Here is a 23,147-nt window from a genome sequence, read left to right as displayed (position 1 = left end):
GAAACATATCATCCTTATTTCCCCCCATTTTTCCTCCCTCCCCCCACAGAACCCACCCACCCCCACCCCCAACTTCCCTCAGTTCCAGTCTTTGATTTCTCTAAAAATGCTGTTTTCTGCATGTTACACAGTTGTATAAAGGAGTCCAGTTCGCTTTGTTGTATCTTCAAATACTTTGTAAAGGGTTCCCATTCATCTTTAAAGTCACAGTTATCCTTGTCCCGTAGCTTATATGTCAGTTTTGCCAGTTCTGCATAGTCCATCAATTTTTCTTGCCATGATTCTTTGGTTGGGGTTTCTTCAGTCTTCCATTCTTGTGCTACCAGAACTCTTGCAGCCGTTGTCACATACATGAAGATGTTTTTCAGCTTTTTTGGCAGATCTTTCCCTACAATCCCTAATAAAAATGCTTCAGGTTTTTTAACAAATGTTGAATGGAACATTTTCTTCAATTCACTGTATATCATTTCCCAAATTTTTTTAATTACCTTACAATGCCACCACATATGATAAAATGTCCCCTCCTTTTCCTTACACTTTCAACATATATTTGAACTGGTTTTGTACATTTTCCCTAACTGCACTGGTGTTGTGTACCATCTGTACATCATCTTCATGTAATTCTCCTTCAATAGGGAACAATCTGTAAATTTTAGGTCAGTTTTCCATAATTTTTCCCAATCTTCCATCATAAGGTTGTGACCTACATCTTGTGCCCATTTAATCATAACTGATTTTACCTCTTCATAGAAACTGCATGAATGTTAATAAAAAATAAATGACCCATTCAGAATGGCCTGGTCAGGGTTCACTCTTTCCTTTAACCAGAATCACAGATCTGCTTCTGCAACCTGAGGAATCTCCGGGAAGGAACTGGTCCCTTCCTGGTGCAGGCCTCCATCGACAACCTGTGTGCCCTGGCAGAGACCAAGCTGGCTGGGGTCCTGCGGGCCATCTGCAAGTATCGCCAGAGCATCCATAAGGTAGGCAGGAAAACTCTGTGACTGTGAGATGCTCCCAAATGCCTCATGGCCGCTCCCAACAGATTCATGCCAATGTTAAATAGCAATGGCAATAAGGCTTAGCTGCAGAAGGGAACCGAGGGTCTCCTGGATCTGGTCTGCTTGTGACCCCCAATGATTACACATCATTTATGGCATAGGGAAACCCAGCCAGATTGGTGAGGTATAAATAATAAACTTATTATTATTATAAAATGTGGTTTCTACATCCTCATAGTCAAAACACCCTTAGGTGAATCATGCTGTGTTCTGCCTCTCAAGATGCTTTTTGAACTTGGAGCCATTATCAGCCATCAGGAAGAGCACCCATCAGAAGGGCTTTTCTGCCGTTGGAACCTTTCTGGATGTTCCTTAGGCACTTCCAAGCAAGCACCACCTGCCAAAGGCACCTACTGACCTTGGGAGCAGCAGGGGGCAGGGGGACCTGCATGCCCCCCAGCTGCAGCTTGGTGTGTCCGTCTGGGCACTTCTGAAGCATTTATGTGAAGCAGAGTGGTGTCTGGGAGAGTCAGACACACAGACTGTGATGGTGTGTGTGGCCAGAAAGGAGTAAGCAGAAAGGGTGGCTCACGGGGGGACACAAGGAGGACTGCTTCGTCTTGGTGTTGGGGTGTGGTGGTGAGGCAAATTGGTGGGAGGGTGTCAGGAATGTGCCCCCCCCCCCAGAGCACAGGGAAAGAGTTAGACTCAGAAATTGAACTAAGGGAACGAGGGAACAATTCTGCAGATGAGAGCTGGCTGACAGAATCAAGAAAGGGCAGTTCAACCCCCCCTTCCTGGGGAAGACTCTGTTATCTCTCAAGGGGAGGAAGAGTTGGAAGGCAGCCAGAGCATAGCAGATAAGCAGAGGTCAGTGGGGAGGGGGCAGACGAGCCTCTCAGTCCCCGTTCTAGGCATCTGGATAAGATCAGAAGGGCAAGAGGGAGAAGGCGGGAGTTTAACGTCCTTCCTGCTGTGGGAGATGTGAAGATTCAGACTGACCAACTATTGTAAATGTGAGCAGGCGAGAAGCTGTGCTCTGGATGTGTGGGGTTTTTTGTAAATAAACATACATGAAACTGTCGGAGAATCATTCTTATCAGGGCTTGCTTGCCTGCCAGAGATCATTACAGAGGGCAGCTGACCAGCACTGACCAGAGCAGGCCCCTTTGTGGCACCTGCTTGAATGGAAGCTGGTGCAACAAAGGACCTTCCTCTGGCGCCAGCCATGTCTGCAAAGGAATCTCTTTTTTCAGCTTGGTCATCAGGTGAGTGACAGGAAAGAGGCCCCAGCCAACTGTTAAAATGGCCCACAAGGCCAGGGGAGTTCAGGATCCACCCCTGCTCTGTGAGAGGAAAGCCTTGTAGTCCTCCAAGTGAGATGTGAGGGGCCTTGGGCTAAGCTTAAATCTGTCTCTCCCTGCCAGTGGCATAGCGTGGGGGGTGCAGGGGGGGCGGGCCGCACCGGGCGCAACATCTGGGGTTAGGGCAAATCCATGGGTTAGGGGGCGCAAATCCACGGGTTAGGGGGCGCAAATTACTTGCCTTGCCCCGGGTGCTGACAACCCACGCTACACCACTGCTCCCTGCAAGCATTTCTGTGGCTTCTCACCAGCATGAATTCTCTGAGGAGTCAGCTGTGGGTTCAGACGGAAGCTTCTTTTCTCTTCTTTTTTCAGGGTGCCTTGAGTGAATCCAGTGCTGGCCTTTGCTGCTTTTTGCATGCATCCACAAACCACCTTTGGTACTTGACATGAGACTTTTGGTTTCCTTTAGCATTTCCTTCTTTTTTGCAGATCTCTCCAAAGCATCGATTGCGTATTAATGAAATCCTGCAGGCTGTGATCAGGTCGGCACATAGCGTAGACTACAAACTGGCTAAAGTCATCATCAAACTAGCTGCTGAAGATATGCTGAGGACCACAGTAAGGAGCGAACTGGTGAAATAGATGCTTCATATATCACTAAGCTGAAGGAGTGAGCGATGCTGGCTCTCTCCCACCACCTTTCAAGCCTTGCAATATTTTATTTATTTTTTCATTAATTTTGTATACCACCTGTCAGAGCTGCCCAAGGTCCCAGCTCACAAAGGACCAACGCTGCTTTGTTGTTAAATACAAAAGTCTTTATTGAAGTTCAGTTTCACTTCCAGAGCCGCAGCGCGCAGCCCCACGTCTCAAGCTTTAGACCGCTGATGACCCTTCTGAATCTCCTCCCCCTGTACACCAATTTAAGACCCTCGCCTTGCTCCACCTTTTCCGCTGCTCCTTCCTCCTCTGGGTCCGCCTGCCCGCCGGGGTCTCGCCCTTCCTAGCCTCTTCTGACGCTGATTCCCCTGAGCCTTCTCCCTCCCTCCGGCGGGCTTTAGGAGCTGGTTCCCCATCCGGGTCTCCTGCTGTCCCGCGCGCCTGTACATTTGAACTTGGCGTGCGCGCCCAGCCAGCAGTTTTCCTCCTAACCGTTTCACTGCTGCTGTCACTGCTTCCCCCTTCGGGTGGGCTAGCTGCAACTGACCTCCCCTCCATTCCCCCACTCTCCGATGGAGGCGTGGTCAGCCCTGACTCACTCTCCCTCCCCTCCGGAGGAGACGCTGGCCCTGACACATGTGACTCTTTCCCCCCACTACGCTCTGGTGGGGAAACTGGTCCCGATCCTCCACTGCTGCTTTGGGGTTCCCCTCTGGCTCCTTGTTTCTGGTGCGTCCCCCCTGGGACCCCCCTTGCCCTGACCATCGGAGCCCCCTTCTGGGAATCTTCTGATTCGCTGGAGAAGCTCATAGAATCTCTCGGGCCACTGTCATACTCCCCTACGCTGCCCTCGGATTCTTCCCCTTCGCTCTCCCATTCCTCTCTCCCCAGTGCTCCTGCTCCTGATTCCCTGACACCACCCTTCATCTGTAGATCCCAGTGCAGTTCACAACATAAAATTATAATATAAAAAGCACAAAATACATAATAAAAATAAGGATATAAGCAACCCAATAATTTCCAGTACTTGGGCATATTGCAAATATGGGAGAATTTCATTCAATCAGAGCCCTGGTGGAACAACAGGCCATCCCATTAGCCCATCCCCAGTAATAGCAGCTAAGAAAAAGGTGTGGTTGGCATCCCAGTCTATGCTGACCGTAGCTGCTTTTCCCTAGACATCATCTGAGCCTTCAGTGACAGAGATGGGTCTAGGAGCTCCCCAAACAATGCACTTGTTTCTTCAGAGGGAGAATAACTCCATCCACAACTGATGAGCTCCCCAACTCCCAGACCTTGGAGACTCTTTTCACCGAGTCTTCCATCTTACCAAGATTCTTTCTCAGTTTGTTGGCCTCATCCAGCTCACCACTGCACCCAGGCACTGGCTTAAAACAGTCACAGCCTCTTCCAAGTCAGATGCAAGACAGAAACAGAGCTGGGTGTCATCACCATACTGCTGAAACCCTGCCCCAGACCTCCCAGAGACCCTTCTCAATGGCTTCATATAGATGTTAAACAGTGCTGGGGTAAAATGGTGCCCTGCAGACCCCAACAGCACAACTGCCAAGGGGCAGCATAACTCCCCAGTGTTATTCTCTGACTGGACTCATAGGTAGGAGCAGAACTGCTGGACCACAGTGCCACCAGCTCATGGAGAAGGTCCAGAGGAGGCCATGGTCAGTGGTGATGAAAGCCACAGAGCAGCAAGGTCTCCATTCTCATCCCTCTCCTGAAGACAGTTCTCTACCAGGTTGACGAAGGCAGATTCTGCCCCAAAGCAGAGCCTGAAGCCAGGCTGGAAGAGGTCAAGACAACCCATTTCCACCAAGGGTGTCTGCAACTGGACTACCACCACCTTCTCAACCACCTCACACCCAAAGGGGTATTTGTGGCAGGGTGGTAATTGTCAAGCACCTTGGGGTCCAGGGAGGTCCTCTTTAGGAGCAACCAGCCCCACCCCACACAAATGTTGACAGAGGAGTCTAGTGAGGAGTCCTGCACAACCCGCAGGTTCACCAGGGAGGAGCCCTGGGCACCGCCTGGCCTCTGTGTGGCCAGGAGGCAGCAGTAGCCAGAAGTGCCTTTGACCACTTTGCTCTTATACACAGACTCAGTTATCTTTTTTTTTTAATTTCTTTTTATTGAGTTTCTCTTAAAAAAAAAACCCAAAAGAAAAAAAAACAAATCAACAAATCCAAAAGAAATATCCATACATAGCACAAAGATAACATCCATTACAGTTCTTAGACTCGGTTATCAGTTACTCTGGGTCCTGCAGTGGTCCAGATGAGATTTCTGCAATGAGCTCCACATGTGTCTGCCCTTGCAGGTGCTCTGGGAATCTCAGGTGCCTTGAAATGCAGCCGCCCATGTTTTCACCACAACCAGTTAGCTGGACCATGTTCCAGGGATCTTCCACAACCCCCCTGCCAACATGTTTCCAGGTTAAACTGAAGGAGCTGCTTCTTGTCTTTTAATGGCCTGTGATGATAATTTCTGGAAAATAACCTTTCACCATATTACCCTGACCAACAGCTTTGTCCGCGCCTGTTAGAAATACAGCGGGTGGGGGGGGGCTGAGTGAAAGGTCCCTTCAGCTGCAGTGCCCCCCACTCCCCACAGAGCAGAAATGGGCAAGTGGCCTCAGCTGCCCACCTGACATTTATATCCCCTTTGCTTCTGCAGGATCTTCGGGACCTGTACCAGGATGCAGCTGGTGACATCCTGGTGGCCCTCTGGAACCACTTCCCAGTAGAAGTGCTGAGCAAGCTCCTGGACGGCTTCCAAGGGCGGCTGCTCCCATACCGTAGCATCCTCTGTGTTCTGGGGAAACTGGCAAACAAAGGTACAAAAGCCTCATCCTTCCCAGTACTCCATTCCACTCTGCCTCTGTGTCTTCAGAACAGAGCTGGTTCTGATCCAAAGTTCTCTGGTGTGTTTGGGATAGGGGTCACCTTGAGAAAACTAGGCCTGCTCAGCCAAATGAGCCAGAGGCAGCAGCCAGCTTCCATCAGCAGGTCCCTGAGAGGTCCCTGCACAGGACCAGCATTGCTAGCTGCCCATCACAGAAATTGGCCACCACCCCTTACTATACTGGGGCAGATGGGGGCAAATACCCAGACAGTGTGTTCTAAGAGAGACCCTGCACAGCGGACGCTGCCTGTCTATCCCTCAAGGTCCCTCATTGTTCCCCTTATGCCTCTCCTGCCCCTCCCATGAACAAAAGTTGCCTCACAGATTTGGAGAACTGCTAATGAACTGCCCGTGGCTGTTGCTGAAGCCTGCAAATGAGCTCTGGGGAAATGCCTAGCAAAGCTCTTCTGGACACACACAGTTTGAGTGCTGCTGATAAGCTTGTGTTTATTTTGGTGCACAGTCTAACACTGTCATTACCACCATGTCTACTCAGAAGTAAGTCCTACTGTATTCAGTGGAGCTTAATCCTAGGAAAGTGGGGTTAGGATTGCAGCCTATAATGGCATGGGCTTCAAATGCAAGGACCTATGATATGCATTTGAAGCCCACACCATCAGATTTAGCATTGCATAGGCCAAAAGGGCCAATCCTTGCTTGCTCCACAGACTTAATGTCTGAAGCGCTTTATGATGCTCATGAAACTCAGTGGCCCTGATCCACTGCCTGCCTTTCCTATGCAGCCTTTACAGAGAGTGACGCCTACAAGACTGATGTGTGGGAGCGAAAGCTGGTGGAGGTAAGGTGAGAGCTCTTCTTCCTCAAGGGCAGGGGGGTGGGCATTTATTCAGGTGACCTAAGCAGAGCCAACCAGTCATGAGGCAGGAGGAAACTGGTGCACCTATGTCACAGAGGGGCTTCTTCTAACTTGTGGGTGATATTAAAGTACATTAAATTTGCTGGCTAAGTTCAAACAGCCTTTCTCTGCTGCTGGCACCACAGTGGGGACCCTCAGGCACCAGTCAGGTTTTTAAAACAAAATCAAGGGATATATTTGAGCAATCTTGAAGGCACTCCAAAGCATTTGGCATTGCAGTGGAGGGCCTTGGGAAGAGCCAGCTGTTGCCCTTCAGTCTGTTTCTCCCTTTTGTGTCCTGCAGTTTGTGGAGCGGCTCCTGATTGACGTCACGGACAAGGCCTGCTGTGCAGAGCTCAGCCGTGAGTTGATGAGAATGCAGCAGACCCAGAATGACCAAAGCCCGGAGAAGGTTTGTGGAAGAAGGAAGCCCCATGAACTGCTCTGCTTGTGGGGGGCCTGGGGCTCTGGCCACCCCTGGGGTCAGTGGGGTCCTAGCAATCCGGTCAGCTTTCCAGAAGAAGTTTCTCATGGAGTTTTCATGTGATCCAGTCATGTTTCTTTTCTCCATTAGTTCAGTTCCCTACAGCTGTAAAATGCTGCCCCTGAACCCCTAACCCAACCACAAAGGGAAACCTGCAAGCAAGATTTGACACAAGAGCCCTCTCCCCTCCTGCGGTTTCCAGCAACTGGGATTCAGAAGCATTGCTGCCTCCAACTGTAGAGGCAGAGCAGAGCCATCCTGGCTAGGAGCCACCCAAAGCCATACCCTCCTCCTCACAACACTATTGTAACATGCTTTGGAAAAGAAATCTCAGTCAACCACACCCACACCCTCACACCCACACCCACACCCACCCATACACACACACACTCCAGGTTCTCCCTGTGATCTTGTGGGTGTTTGTTTTCTTCCTCTTCTTCCAACAGGTGTTTCTCTATCAGTATTATGGGGCCATCCTGCGTGTCTCAGATGACTCTCAGTTAGTCCAGGAGCAGCTCAGCCATCTCCTAGCCTTGCACCACAGAGGACCTTGGGAAGCCACGGTGAGGCAAGGCAGCTGCTCTCCTCCCAGGAAAGGGGCTCCATCACTGCATTTGTAGACAAGCCCCACATCCTCCTGCTGTCCTTGATGGCCCAGCTTGGACCTTAGGGCGAAGTGTGGGTCAGGAGAAGGAGAACAGCCTGTGAAGTGTTGCACTTTCTGAGGCAGGGAATAGGGGGCTGGGCTGGCGTGGGAAATGCAGGTGGGGAGGCCCAGAGAAGAAAGAGGAGCACCCATCCTCAGGGCATTTCATTAACCAGGTGAAAGAATTTGAGCTTTGCTTGTCCCGGAGAAAAGTGGCTCTGAGTGTGGGAGGGAAGAAATGCCTTTGAGTTGGCTCCCTTGAGACATCTGTCACCTGATTTCCTGCCCAATCTGACATGATCACAAGGGTCTGGACACATCCCTGGGGGCCCAAGGCTGATGCTGGGCCATTGGCACAGCTCAGTAATCCAAGAGGAAAGCAAAAGGTGAGAGGTTTCCAGCCTCCTCCTTGTCCACAGGACCAGCAGAAGGGAGTTCTCTGAAGGGCAAGGCAATGGGAAATGCAGCAGTCAAGCTGGAAAGTAGCTGATGGATCACCAGTTTTCAAAAAGGGGCCCAGAAGAGATCTGGGAAATGACAGGCCAGTTAGATGAATGTCTGCCCTGGGAAAACTGGTGGAAAGCATTATGAAATGTGGAATTATGAAACAGATAGGACAAGCCTGGTTGAAACAGAACCAGCATGGCTTCTGCAAGGTTAGGTCCTGTCTCATTAACCTTTTAGCATTCTTTTATTTGTATATTTCCGTCCCACACAATTCTTATACAACTTGATTGTAAGAAAACCTTCAAACAGTTTACAAAACCTTGAGAGTGTTGTAACAAGCATACAGATAGGGGTGATTCAGTTGACATTGTGTAATTGGGCTTTCAAAGAGCTTTTGATAAAATGCCGCATCCCAGAAACCCCTGAGTAAGCTCAATAGTCATGGGATAAAGGTCCCCTTGTGGATCAATAACTGGTTAAGAAACAGGAAGCAGAGGCAGTTCTCCCATTGGAAGGAAGTAGGTGGAGCAAGCTTGTTTTCTCCTGCTCTGGAGGGTAGGGCTATGGCAATGGACTCAAGTTACAAGAAAGGAGAGATCTCTGCTTTTTAACTTGTTCATGAAAGATCTAGAGTTGGGGATGAGCAGTGAGGTGGCCAAATTTGGTGATGAACAATGATACTATGTTATTTAGCGTGATTTTTTTTAAAAAACCCACAGGATTGTAAGAAGCTGTAGAAAGAGTTTGTGAAATGAGTGAAATGGCAGCAAAACGGCAGGTGCATTTCAACATAAGCAAGTATCAAGCGATGTATATTGGGGCAAAGAAGTCTAATCATGGAGTCTGAACTGGTGGTGACTGACTAGGAACAAGAGCTGGATTTGTTGGTTTGCTCTGTTGCAACAGTCAAGAATCCTATGGCATCTGAAAGGCTAATACTTTATCTTGTGGGCCAGAGTTTCATTGCCAGGTGCACCAAGTGAGCAGTCAGTGAGCAGGTGGAGAGCCACCTGGATAGAGTTCAAACCCTGCAACCTCAGAAGCGGTCTCCTTGCCCACTTAGGTGGCTGTTCCATGTCTCTGACTAGGTGGCCTCTGATCCATGAATGCTGATGTCACAATACATTTTGGGTTAGTCCTTGGAGTGCCATCAGTCTCTTGGTCACCTTGAGAGACTTGCCTGAGAATTGTATCCTAAAAGGCTAGTGGATTTAGCAGAGATCTTTAGCGTGTTGTTTATGTCGTGTGCAGCCCTTTGCCGTCCAAGTGTGCTGATCTGCTGAAGTGCCTAAAATGTTTGCATTTGTAATCATCTGTTTCTGAAACCTTTCAGAGAATCCCATTGCCTGGCTCCTCTGCCCAGGGAAGAATTTTGTGTAACTCAGGACAAACATGGTCTGGTCTGGCTCATCTACTTGTGCAGAGATGGGGCCATGTGCGCACACACCCTGCTCCCTCCTCACCCTGTTTCCTTTGGCTGGTTCCTCCTCCTTCAGGGCATTGCTTCTGCAGTTGGCTTGGCTGCGTCTCGCCACCTTGATGAGGTTTTCAAAGCCTTGGAGAACTTCAGCAAGGCTTATTCCACCCATGAAACATCTACAGAAAGCAGCAGCCAGGTATTATTTCAGAAAAGTAGTACATTGCCAGGGCAACGGGGAGGGGAGATGCTCATGGTATTGTATTTTCCTCTCCTTTTTATATTCTTCAACAACAAAATATTTTGTTGAAATTAGACAATTTTTATTCCCAAGTATAAATATGGAAGTTATGAGTTTCTCTTGGACATGGCTATGTTGTACTTCTGCAAAGACTAGCCTACCGGTTACAGTACGAGCCTCCTGCTCGTGACACAGCCGAAGTCTGGTGTTCTCACTGGTTCTCAGGGAGGGTGAGGCGACTTCTGCATTGTCTCCCATTAGTTGCATGGGGCAAAAGTGCTTGATTGCCATTGGGTCCTCCTTGCTGCTGGCTGTGGCTTCTCAAACTCCTTGCTCTGCTCCACTCTGTTTGGAGTGTCGCAATGACTCCAGAACATATGAGGCTGCCTTAAGCAAGTGTGGCAAGTCCTGTAATGGAGGCTTTGCGTAGTCCCTCCTGGTGACCTCTGGCTCATCATGGGCCCAAGGCTGGACAGAAGGCAAGATCTTTGGCTTTTCCCAGAGTGCCTGCAGGATGCATTAGACACGCAAGGCAACTGCCCTCACCACCCTGAATTCAGCACTGTGCTGATTCATGTCATTCTCCACCCCCACCTCCGCCTGCAGTCAGAGAGGCTGCTGCAGAACTTTCCACAGTCTCACCAGGGAGGCCTCTGACCTTGTTCTCCACTAGGCGGGCACTAAGGAGCCACCTCTGTCTGCAGGGATTCCAGGGATCTTGTCTTCTCAAAAAAGAAAGTCAAACTCTCTGCTGCTTGAGTGAAGGGAAGGACCTTTGGGGGAATGATAGAAGGAGGGTAATCCCATTGACTTTGGCTTCCCTGTAATGCTGGACAGGATCCTGGCAACACTGACTGTCTCCCCCACCCCCAGGACTTCAAGTGGAACACCCTTCTGCTCTGCTATGGGCAGGTGGCCCTGGGGATCAAAGATGAAGTTCTCCCGAGAGTGGACCTGATTCTGTCCAAATTGATTGAGTATTGCACCACCAGCCCAATGGTATTGTGGCCATTTTTGCCTTTACGATAAAGAGAATGGTGTTATGCACCATGTGTATCAACAAATCGCTGTATTTCGTATGTTTTAATTGTTTTCAGGTTATGGTTTTTAATTCTATATCAATGATGTGTTTTGTGACATGGGAAGGGTGGGATTTATTTTATTTCATAACTTTTCTATACCAATTAGAATAATAGAATTGTAGAGTTGGAAGGGATCCTAAGGGTCCTCTAGTCCACCCGCTGCTATGCAGGAATCTCAACAAACATGTCCCTGAGAGATGACCATCCTTTTTTTTTTTTAATGATATTTTATTCAAGTTTCAAAAAAAGATTACAAAGATAATAAGAAAATAAAGAAAGAAAACAAATAATACAAAATACAAAATACAGAGTAGAGAAAAAAGAAAAAAGAAAAAGCAATAAAAAATAAGTCCATCTTTCAATGTCATGCCTTTCATTCACTTGTTTCTCTGACCTCCCCACACCTCCCTTTTTTGTATTCCATTTCGAATGGTTAATTCAGCAAATCCTTTCCCTCTTTGTTTTTATCTTAGTTCTTTATCTTAACATATTATAACCTTATATTTTCATCTATTAACAAATCATTTTTACATACTCCTTTTTAACATTGTTGCTAAAACCGCTTCATTTCATTCCGACATCATTTTAACATTCATTAATTTTGCAGTGTTTCTGTAAATAGTCCTTAAATTTCTTCCAATCTTCTTCCACCGACTCTTCTCCCTGGTCTCGGATTCTGCCAGTCATTTCCGCCAATTCCATATAGTCCATCACTTTCATCTGCCATTCTTCCAGAGTGGGTAAATCTTGTGTCTTCCAATACTTTGCAATAAGTATTCTTGCTGCTGTTGTGGCGTACATAAAAAAAAGTTCTATCCTTCTTTAACACCAATTGGGCGACCATGCCCAGGAGAAAGGCCTCTGGTTTCTTCAAGAAGGTATATTTAAATACCTTTTTCATTTCATTATAGATCATTTCCCAGAAAGCCTTAATCTTTGGGCACGTCCACCAAAGGTGAAAGAATGTACCTTCAGTTTCTTTACATTTCCAACATTTATTATTGGGCAAATGATAGATTTTTGCAAGCTTGACTGGTGTCATGTACCACCTATATATCATTTTCATAATATTCTCTCTTAAGGCATTACATGCCGTAAATTTCATACCGGTGGTCCACAACTGTTCCCAGTCAGCAAACATAATGTCAGAGGCTCAGGAGCAGAAGAGCAGGGGAGAGAGCAAATAGAGAGCGGAGGAGAGGAATCAGAGGGGAGCGTAGGGGAATATGACAGTGGACCGAGAGATTCCATGAGCTTCTCCAGCGAATCTGAAGATTCCCAGGAGGGGGCGCCTATGGTAAGGGCGAGGCGAATCCCAGAGGGGACGATCCATAAACAAGGAACCAGAGGGGAGTCCCAAGGGAGTAGCGGAGCTGTAGGGCCAGTTCCCCCACCAGAGCACAGTGGGGGGGAAGAGTCACGTGAGTCAGGACCAGCTTCTCCTCCATCGGGGAGTGGGGAGACGGAGGGAAGGCCAGGTCCAGCTAGCCTCCCCGAAAGGGGGAGCAGTGACACAAGTGTAACGGTCAGAAGGAAAGTGGGAGGCTGGGCGCGCGCGCCAAGTTCAAATGTGGAGGAGCGCGGGACAGCAGAAAACCCGGATTGGGAGCCAGGTCCTAAAGCCCGAAAGAGGGGGGGGAGGAGTCGGGAGAATCAGCGTCAGAAGAATCTCGGAGGGCTGAGACTCCGACTAGCAGAAGGACCCAGAGAAAGAAGGAACAGAGGAAAAGGTGGAGTAAGGCTAGAATCGTAAGCTGGTGTCAGGGGGGAGGAGATTCAGATGGGAGTTCTACGGTCTGACGGACAGATGTAGCGTTGCACGCTGCGCGTCTAGAAATGAGACTGAACTTCAATAAAGACTTTTAAACTTGGGCAAGGAGCAGCGTTGGTCTTGTGTGAGCTGGGACCTTGGGCAGCGCTGACACATAATGTTATGTCCAACATCTTGTGCCCATTTAATCATAGCAGATTTAACCGTTTCATCCTGAGTATTCCATTTCAACAGCAAGTTATACATCCTTGACAAAATCTTAGTTTTAGGTTCTAACAGTTCTGTTTCTAATTTTGATTTTTCCACCTGGAAGCCAATTTTTTTGTCCAAATTGTAAGCCTCCCTTATTTGATAATAATGAAGCCAATCTCGCACTTTATCTTTTAGTTTCTCAAAAATCTGCAATTTCAATTTGTCTCCTTCTTGTTCCAGAATTTCCCAATATTTCGGCCATTTGGCCTCCATATTGAGCTTTTTCTGGGCCTTTGCTTCCATCGGTGACAACCACCTTGGGGTTTTATTTTCAAGTAGGTCCTTATATCTTATCCAGACATTAAACAATGCTTTCCTGACAATATGGTTTTTAAATGCTTTGTGTGCTTTAACCTTGTCATACCACAAATATGCATGCCACCCAAAAACGTTATTAAAACCTTCTAAATCCAAAATGTCTGTGTTCTCAAGAAGCAGCCATTCTTTCAACCAGCAGAATGCTGCTGATTCATAATAGAGTTTAAGGTCTGGCAGGGCAAATCCACCTCTTTCTTTTACATCAGTTAATATTTTAAATTTTATTCTGGGCTTCTTGCCCTGCCAGACAAATCTAGAAATATCTCTCTGCCACTTCTTGAAACAGTCCATTTTGTCCAAAATTTGCAATGATTGAAACAAAAATAACATTCTTGGCAATACATTCATCTTTATAACAGCAATTCGACCTAACAAGGAAAGCTTCAAATTTGACCATATTGCTAGATCCTTTTTCACTTCTGACCAACATTTCTTGTAATTGTCTTTAAATAAATTTAAGTTCTTAGCGGTCATGTTAACCCCCAAGTATTTTACTTTCTTAACCAATGTTGAACCTGTCTCCTTCTGAAACCTCTCTTTCTCAATCGGTGTTAAGTTTTTCTCAAGAACCTTAGTTTTTAACTTGTTTAACTTAAATCCTGCCACATGACCAAATTCTTGAATCAATTCTAATACTCTTTTAGTACTAGATTCTGGCTCCAGTAACGTCAGTACTAAGTCATCTACAAAAGCTTTCAATTTGTACTGTTTGGCTCCGACCTGTATACCTTTAATCAGACGGTCCCTTCTGATCATATTTAGCAAAACCTCCAGGACCGAAATAAAGAGCAATGGGGAAATTGGGCAGCCTTGTCGTGTCCCTTTCTATATCTTAAATTCCTCTGTCACCACATTGTTAACAATTAGTTTGGCCTTTTGTTCTGAGTAAATTGCACCTATACCGTTTTCGAAACCTTGACCAACCCCCACCCCCTGAAGATTTTTCTTCATAAAACTCCAATAAATATTGTCGAAAGCTTTCTCCGCATCTACAAATATTAAGACTGCTTTAGTATTAATATTCACTTGCAGTTTTTCCAAAATATTAATTCTATTTCTCGTGTTGTCAGACAAGTGCCTGCCCGGGAGAAAGCCAGCTTGGTCTTTATGTATCTCCTCCACTAATACTTTTTTTAGTCTTTTAGCCAAAATGTCTGCAAAAATTTTGTAATCCACGTTAAGCAGGGATATGGGGCGGTAGTTCTTAAGTTGTGTCTTTTCAGACTCAGTTTTCGGTATAAGTGTAATATAAGCTTCCTTCCACGACTGGCGCTTTTTCCCCCTCCAAAATTTCATTACAAACCTCCTTTAGTTGTTGAATTATCCAATCTTTCAGAGATCTATAGTATTTTGAGGTTAAGCCATCCGGCCCTGGAGATTTGCCCAACTGCATATTCTGGATGGCACCTTCCACCTCCTGTTCTGTGATTTTATAGTTCAACATTAACTTATTTTCTTGAGAGATTTTTTGTAGTCCATTTGTTTTTAAGAATTGGTCTATATCGAACTCTTTCTGTGGCCCTTGTGTATATAACTGTTTAAAGTACCTCTGGAAACATTTTCTAATTTCCACTGGATTCTGAATATTCTTTCCTTCCACTTCCAAGTTAGTAATGGTGTTAAGTTTTTGTCTTTTTTTCATTTGCCAAGCTAACAGTTTTCCACATTTATTGGCTGATTCAAATGTCCTTTGTCTCATCTGTTTAATTTTCCATTCTATTTCCTGATTCATATATAGAACTTGATATAACTTTATTTCTCTCAGAATCTCTTGTGACTTTGGTTTCGCTCTCAGTTTCTTCTCACCCTTTTATTTTTTCCAAAATTTTGTCTTTTTTCTCATTTTGAGTTCTCTTCTTTATTGCATTCTGTTGAATTAGAAACCCCCTCATAACTGCTTTGCTTGCGTCCCAGATTACTCTTTTTTCAATGGTAGTGTTCATATTTATCTCAAAATAGTCTCTCAAGGTTTTTTGGGCCTTCTTAGTAACCTCTTCATCTCTAAACAGGGTGTCATTCATCCTCCATCTGAAGGAACCAGTTGGTGTTAGTTTCATCTCCATTTTCACATCATTATGGTCGGAGCAAGTTTTAGGGCAAATTTCCGCTTTCCGAGTCTTAGGAGCCAGTCCTCTAGTTATCCAGATTTGGTCAATTCTTGTCCATGTCATTTTGGCTTCAGAGAAGAAAGTTCCCTCTCTACCCAAGGGATTCTTTGTTCTCCAGATGTCAATTAAGTCCATATTGTCAGTCATCTCAAAAAAGGTTTTTGGTAGTCTGCCATCCTTAGTAACTACCTGTCTCTGTGCCTTGTCCATATTTGTGGATACCACTCCATTCATATCTCCCATCATGATGATGTTATAATCCATATAGTCCAGCAATGTCTCATGCAACTTTTTAAAAAATTCCGATTTCCCCTCATTTGGTGCATAAACTCCTACTATCAGAAATTTCTCTCCTTGTGCTTGAATTTCAATTGCCACAAATCTTCCTTGGTCATCTTTAAGCATAAATTTCGGTGATAGGCTCTCTTTTGCATAAATCACTACACCTCTTTTTTTTACCTTATCCGATGAAATAAACTCTTGACCCAATCTTTTATTGATCAATACTTTCCTATGCAGCCTTATCACATGTGTTTCCTGTAGACAAATCAAGTCCAATTGTTCCTTTTTCAATAAATGAAAGACTTTTTTCCTCTTCTCCGGGGAGTTAAAACCATTAATATTCCAGCTTAATAGTTGCAGAGCCATGGCGTGGTTACTTTGTTTTTCCTCCAACTGCACCCAGCAATTGTTCTTGTTCTGTCGGTGGTATCACTTTCTCTAAGTTGTCCAATCCAAAGGATAGTGATGATATGTCTAATATTCCTGGTTTTAGTGCTCTTAGCTCTTCTTCAGATTCTTTCTGCAAATCTTCTCCGTGATCTTTCAAAAATCTTTCTTTATCTTCCACTGATCTTATTTTTAACTTTCTTCCTTTGAAAGTAAAAGATAGGCCTTGAGGGAATTCCCACCTGAAAACAATTCTATTACTTCTCAACAGGGTCCCCAGGTCTCCATAGTTAGACCTAAGATCCAGAAGGTATTTCGGAATGTCTTTGAATATCTCCACTCTTGATTGATGTATTTCCAAGGTCTTCTGAAAATGCAGACTCAATATTTTGTCTCTCTCCTCTTTTGTTCGGAGGGTAATCAAACAGTCTCTCACCCTGTTCTTTCTCCCCCCTCTTCCGAGCCTGAAAGCACTTACTATCTTGATATCTTGCTTCTCTAAATCTGTTCCAGAAGTCTGCAAATTCATGCATAAGAAAGTCACTTAGGTTATCTTTCTCAAGTTCAGGTACCGCCCTGATCCTTAAATTTGTCTGTCTTTCCTTCAGTTCAATCATAGATAACATTGACCTGTGGTCCTCAAGTTGCCTACATATCGGTGGTATCTTTTCCTCTACGGCCAGTGCTTTTTCCTTTGCTTCTTCAGCTGTCTTTCAGGTCAAAGCAGTTTCCTGCAGCAATTTCTCAATAGATTCTGTGTTAGAATTCACTTTCTGTCCCAAATTATTGATGCTTGTAGTATTCTGATCAATTATAGTTGATGCTTCAGCTACTTGTTTACTCAGTTTTCCCAGAGATTCATTAATTTTGCCTAATGCCACAGCTAAAACATCTTCAGATGCCATTCCTTTTGGATCAACTTGAACAGGTGCTGCCCCTGATGGTGCAGAAGGGCCAAATGCTGATGCTCTTCGCTGCTGCCGAATTTTCCCAGATCTTGTTGTTTTTTCCTGAGGCAAGTTTGCCATAACACTTTATCTAAAGCTCAAGGTCAGTCCCACGGCCGGAGTTTGTTTTGCTATGGAAAATTCCCCTGGCCAATTTGAAGTGGAAAATTCCCTGGCCAGTTGTAACAATTACAAAGTTCCTCTAGGGGGACACAGTAACAGTCAATTCTTGTTGCATTAAAGTAACTTTTCCAAATCCCCCATTTAACAAAGTAAACAACCGTTTCAATTTCAATTTCAGTTACTTTACAGTTCCTTAAAGTCCAGAGAAGCCAGTCAGAATCAAAAGTATCTCTCTTGCAGAGTTAACTGTCAAAAGGTTACAATGTCCATAAACACAGTACAGCAATCTTATTAGCACTTGACAGCCCGTTCCCAGGCATTAAGCGGTGGTCTTTGTTTCTTTTTCCTCTCTTTTTGCAGGCAAAAATACTTCTCCCTCTTCCCTCCCCTCTCCTGCAATTCAGGGAGGGAGGGAGATCTTTTGTCTTGATGTTAGGATTTAAGTCCTTTTAAAGCGATTTTCCAGGTCTTAGTTTAAATAGTCTTTGCTTTGATCTGTTTACAAGAAACGGAAGGCGGACTTCCTGTTTACACCTTCCCGTTTTCGGTACCAAATTAGTGCTTTTTCTTCCCTTATTTTCAAATCTTTAAATTCAACCTACTCACGGTAGTTGTTTTGCTGGCCGAATTGTCACAGGAAAAAAGTCAGCGCTCTCCGACAACAGCTGTGCGGCTTCACTCCACGGAAGAAGCAATTGACTCTCAGCACCGCGCCACTCACCCCGTTTCGCTCCAAAGCCCGTAACTGGGTTCCTTTGCAAATTGGGGGGGCGCTGAAGGTGCCCGCCGAGTCCCATGGTCACAGGCTTCACCCGCCTGTGGTTTTTTGAAGGGTCCCCGCTTCGCCGCAGCAGCAAGACCCGATTTCCGTAGAGCTAACTCCCTCCGAGTTAGAGGGAATCCGCCATTGCCGATGGCGCCGACTCCGGAAGTGAGAGATGACCATCCAACCTCTGCTTAAATGAGATTTATATAGGTATATAAAAAAGAGTGCCTTGGAAGCCAATATCAAGTTTTGGAGCAAGTACTCTTTGGTGAGAGAAAACCAGCAGAAATTTAAAATCACAACATATGCAAAAAAGTAATGTGTGGAAGTATAGGCTCTTAGACCTTTAAAATAGCCTCTTCTATATTGCTCCTCTCTTCCCTTAGCATAGTAAGAGACCACATGTTTAGTAGGTTAAAAGGGATATTTTTACAAACTTTTCAAAGGTCAGGTTCATGTGCTTTTCCACACAGCATTTAGAAAACACAGGCAGTACAACTTAGGTTCCAGAGTAGTGAATGTTTCTAAATTATTTGTGCAGACACACTAGGGTGACTTGTTTCAACTACATGTTCTGAGCTTGGAGCAACCAGCTCATAACTCCTTACTGGTAAGGTTCATAATATTGATCAGTCTGACTCTGCATATATAAGGCAGCTTTTTAAGTTCCTAAAACCAAAAATCCAGTAAGAGCAAAATCAAACAATAAACAGCTGCACAGAGATATGCAGACTTTAATCTCAACAGCAAGGTCAGGTCTGGGTCTGCTTCCAGAAGGGTGGAAGAGAACCAGGTTCATGGAGATGCCAGAGCTTGGGGAATCTGGCAGCATGGAGGCCAGACTGGAATGCAAACCAGGTGACACTTGTTGCAGGGCCTCCTTAGTGGAGCTTAAATCTCAGGAGAAGGCTGTGGCATGGGGGGGGGAGGCATGGGCAGAAATAAGAGGGTCCCCTGACCTTGAGGGATCTGTGGGTAGAAACCAGCATCTTGAACTGGGTCTGGAAAACAGATCAACCTCCAGGGCAGCTGCCACCAGTTAAATACCTTTGGAGTCAGAACTCGTAGTTGCCATAGCATCAGTGACAGTGATCAAGTCCCCGTCAGGTCACTAGCAAACTGCAGAGCTGCAGAAGGATCTCTGCCAACAAAATGGCAAAAACAGGTTCAGTGCAAGGAAGTGTAACATAATGCCCATTGAAGCAAAAAATGTGTTTTTAATGTTGTACACCACCCTGGGACCTTTTGATAAAGGGTGGTATATAAATTGTAGTAGTAGTAGTAGTAATACATCAATAGGGATTGAGCTGACTGCTGGCTAGGGAAAGCTCAAAGGAAACACTGGCTCCATGCTCAGCAGCTGTGGTGCCAGACATTATTCTGGTGAGACATTGAAGCTGCACCTCATTGCCTCCCCTTTTGTTCATTCACCAGTTCAACCTGGGCACTTTCCCCCAAATTCTGAGCAGCTCCTCGTTTGATTTTCACTGCCACAAATAACTGGCTGCATCAGCCACAAACATGGCCTCTACATTACTCGCACTGGATCTTTTCAAATGAAGAACGTATTTTCTTGTTCCCTTTATTTCAACAGGTCTTTTAGGGCTTTCAGACAATAGTTAATATTACCTGGTTAACTACATGAATTGGAAATCCTGATGCCAGATAGCAATGTGTATGCTACAAAAGGCATCACCTTAAAAGAGACTTTATTCATTTATATCTTGCTCTTCCTTCTCAAGGAGCCTGGCACGGGGCACAACATCCAAAGTACATCCAAAGCCAGCAATTACACCTCTAAAAATTGCATGAGAAGCAGCATAACAAACCAACATAACAAGAGAATAGTTGAATCCCAGAGCCAATTTATGACCCAAACACTTGAGCAGGTTTTAATGTGCTTTCAACTGGTATCCAAATAATAGCAGACATACATGCCAAAGAACCGACAATGAAGGCCTCTCTTGAAATGGTGCTTGCTATTTGCACTTCTTCAAAAGAAGTTGTATTAAATGCTCCATTAAAATATCTGTTCCCTGGTTAAAAGGGGGGAGAACTTTTTACCTGATCAAAAGTTGTTTAAATAGCTTAATTGGTTGTTTGAACTTTGCAAACTGTGCACTTATTCTATAGAACAGGCACATCCAACAGGTAGATCGTAATCTACTGGTAGATCACTAGCTCCCCCCACAGAAGCTCAACAACTATGAGCTGAACCACCCACCCACCCCCAAAATGGGGGTAGATCCCTGCCAGATTTTAATTCAGAAAGTAGATCACAGCCTCTTGGGAGCTGGCCACCCCTGCTAGAGAATATCTTGCCTACAAAAGAGGCTTACATAAGGGTTCAGCATTGTTTGATAATGAGTGTCTGTTTTTTGCTCTGGGTTTGGGTTTAGACCATAAGCCTGAAGAAAACCTTTTTGATTGCGGTGCTGATGTTCCTTGAGGCCGTTTCTGCAACAGGAAAAGCACACAGCCTTCGAGTGTACATGAAATCCCCCCTTGTGGAATGCCTGATAGTAAGTCTGCACACTCCGTACCCAGAAACCTGTAGTAAGTGAACAGACTAATCTGGTTGCTTCTCTAGACTTGCTACACCTATAAGCTGGTGGTCTGAGGAAGCATCCTCCCTGATCATCGCAGTGGTGGGTCCTCACCAAGTCTCTGCCCAGTGCCTGGCCACTGATCCAGAGACAATTTGGGGTAGGACACAACCCAAACCCATAAAGTTCACTGGGCTGATTTGGGCCAGCTCTGTCCAGCTCACAGGTTGTTTGTTGCAAGTGATCAAGAGAAGTCACGGTGCTACTCTGTTCTGCCATGGTAAGACCCCACCAGGAGTCCCCGGTCCACACCTGGGTGCCACAACTCAGGAAGGATATTGACAAGCTATAACATGTTCAGGGGAGGGTGACCAAGATGATCAAGGGTCAGGAAACCAAACCTTATGAATAACGGTTGAGGGAGTTGGGTGTGTTTAGCCTGGAAAAGAGAAGACAGAAGTGACAAGAGGTGGCAGAGCAGTTCTGGGTCTGCCTGCCAGGGTGCCTGCCATGCTCAGGGATGCCACTCACACTGTGTCCCTGCAATGACTGGCAGGTGCTGATTGAGAGAGAGCCCATCCATGCCCTGACGGACACCGTGCGCCAAGACGCCATGTACATCGTGACACAACTCAGGTAGGGGCAGAACGATGCTGGGGGGGGTGTTAAAATTCAGAGCTGCTCCCCTGACTGAGAGTGGAAGGGGGGATGTGTTGAGTGGGCCCCTCCTCAGAGACCGGTGAACCTGCCTGTGTGACTGGCCCAGACAGTAGCCCAAGCAGCTTCTGCATGGGCTCAGGCAGAGGGGAGGGGCCCCTGGCAACCTCTGAGGGAAGATGCTGGAGATCAAGCCTTCTACATGCCAGGCACGTGTCCTCAGAGCTGAGGGGTTCCCTCCCTTGCTACCATCCTTGACTGCAGCTGCAGGGTGCTTAGGAGCCCCAAGGTGCCTTTGTCGGACTGATGTGGATGTGAATCGAAGGATGTGACTCAATCGACTTGAGCACAACCATCATTTCACCATTTGCTGCCGCAGATTAATCTCAGGTGTGTTTCTTTTTCCTCAGCAAACTGAAGCCTCCCCTTGAGGCAGAGAAGAAGACCAGCCTCCTCTGTGCTTCCTTCCAAAGCATGTTTTGCTTGGCCCCCTTGGAGCTCCTGGAAGGGCAAATTGCGGCAGATGAGCAGGCAGCCAGTGTCAAAGTGAGCCCTTCCCTTTGCCATCTCACTTGCATTGCAACATAGTTTCCGGATGAGAACTTCCCTGGAATTTACAATGAGCAGATGAGAGATCTGGCAAATCCCAACCAACTGTGCATGCAAATTTATGCATGTCTGTTTGCATGCCTCCACTTCCCATTGGCTGCTGCCATTGCATTCCCAGGGCTGAGCATGGTGCTCTTCTGGCAGTCATGCCCCAGGTGCTTATGGGGTGCGACCCCCAGGCTCTGCCTTGCCTGGCCTCTTGGGCTGGAATTGCAGCTCCTTGAGCTGCCTGGCTTTTGACCCTGGTGGGTTTTGACCTTGTGCTGGCTTGGGGTGGTTTTGTGATGTTTTTGTGCTGGTCGGCTTGTTTTCTCTTTGTACCAATTGCTTTTAGCTGCATTTTACTGTTTAAAACTTGTCAGTAGTTGTCTGGCAGTGGCCACCAGCCAAATGGATGAAAGTGCTTGTGCTGAAGGAGCAGATCTCTCCCCACACAGGAACGGGGCCCTCTGACAGCACCCTCTGGATGCGGCCCTGGAAGCATCTTGGCTGACATTTTAGAACTTGTCATTTGGATCAATCTTCATTTCAAGGGCTCCTCATGGGTGCAGGACAGGAAACATGGGGAGCTATGCTGGCCCCCCCATCTCCACCCTCACGCCCACCCATCCGCCACCAACACCAGAGCACACGAAACTGCTCCAGGCTCCATCAGTGAATTGAGAAGCTCCTTCTCTGTGCAGAATGGTCTCGATATGGCTGCTTTGTGGGTGGCATGGAGCTGCAGTTTGCTTATTGGGTGGGGAGAGGCCTGCGCCAGCTATCTAGCCCTCCGTAGTCAAAGAGCTGGCAGAAAGGAGCCAAAACCCAGACGCCCCTTACCTTTTCCTCCTCTACTCTGGCTAGTCCAGGCAGAGAAATGACTTCTTGGGATAATGACCAGGCCCCAACCCCATGTGGCAAGGGGGTTGGGTGTCAGCCAGGCTTTTTTATCTCTCTGGTGTGAGACTCCAGGCTCCTGAGGCTTATACAAGGCTTGTGTTTCCTTTTGGAAATGAGGCGCAGCTAAGTCTATGGAGTCTTTATGATTTGTTGTTGTTGTTTAGTCATTTAGTTGTGTCTGACTCTTTGTGACCCCATGGACCAGAGCATGCCAGGCATTCCTGTCTTCCACTGCTTCCCGCAGTTTGGTCAAACTCATGCTGGTAGCTTCGAGAACACTGTCCAACCATCTCGTCCTCTGTCATCCCCTTCTCCTTGTGCCCTCCATCTTTCCCAGCATCAGGGACTTTTTCAGGGAGTCTTATCTTCTCATGAGGTGCCAAAGTATTGGAGCCTCAGCTTCAGGATCTGTCCTTCCAGGGCTGATTTCCTTCAGAATGGA

At 46.4% G+C, this 23,147-nt stretch overlaps 1 protein-coding gene across 3 annotated transcripts in view; it reads left to right on the top strand.

The window, feature by feature from the left end:
- The window catches only part of LOC310742634 (maestro heat-like repeat family member 5), a 45,503-nt gene that overhangs the window by 4,762 nt on the left and 17,594 nt on the right, over nucleotides 1-23,147 (top strand). For all 3 annotated transcript variants that reach the window (XM_083572061.1, XM_083572062.1, XM_083572060.1), the window contains exons 3-13: nucleotides 829-983; nucleotides 2,798-2,926; nucleotides 5,657-5,816; nucleotides 6,628-6,683; nucleotides 7,045-7,152; nucleotides 7,671-7,787; nucleotides 9,814-9,933; nucleotides 10,849-10,974; nucleotides 20,411-20,533; nucleotides 21,114-21,193; nucleotides 21,625-21,760. In XM_083572061.1, coding sequence (XP_083428187.1) covers nucleotides 829-983; nucleotides 2,798-2,926; nucleotides 5,657-5,816; nucleotides 6,628-6,683; nucleotides 7,045-7,152; nucleotides 7,671-7,787; nucleotides 9,814-9,933; nucleotides 10,849-10,974; nucleotides 20,411-20,533; nucleotides 21,114-21,193; nucleotides 21,625-21,760 — 1,310 coding nt within the window. The remainder of the gene's footprint in view (nucleotides 1-828; nucleotides 984-2,797; nucleotides 2,927-5,656; nucleotides 5,817-6,627; nucleotides 6,684-7,044; nucleotides 7,153-7,670; nucleotides 7,788-9,813; nucleotides 9,934-10,848; nucleotides 10,975-20,410; nucleotides 20,534-21,113; nucleotides 21,194-21,624; nucleotides 21,761-23,147) is intronic.

This window comes from Podarcis filfolensis (genome assembly GCF_964270895.1).
Source record: "Podarcis filfolensis genome assembly, chromosome: 9".
In the NCBI taxonomy this organism is placed as follows: domain Eukaryota; kingdom Metazoa; phylum Chordata; class Lepidosauria; order Squamata; family Lacertidae; genus Podarcis; species Podarcis filfolensis.
Note: the sequence above shows the minus strand (reverse complement) of the source record. Positions and strands in the feature narration are given on the sequence as shown.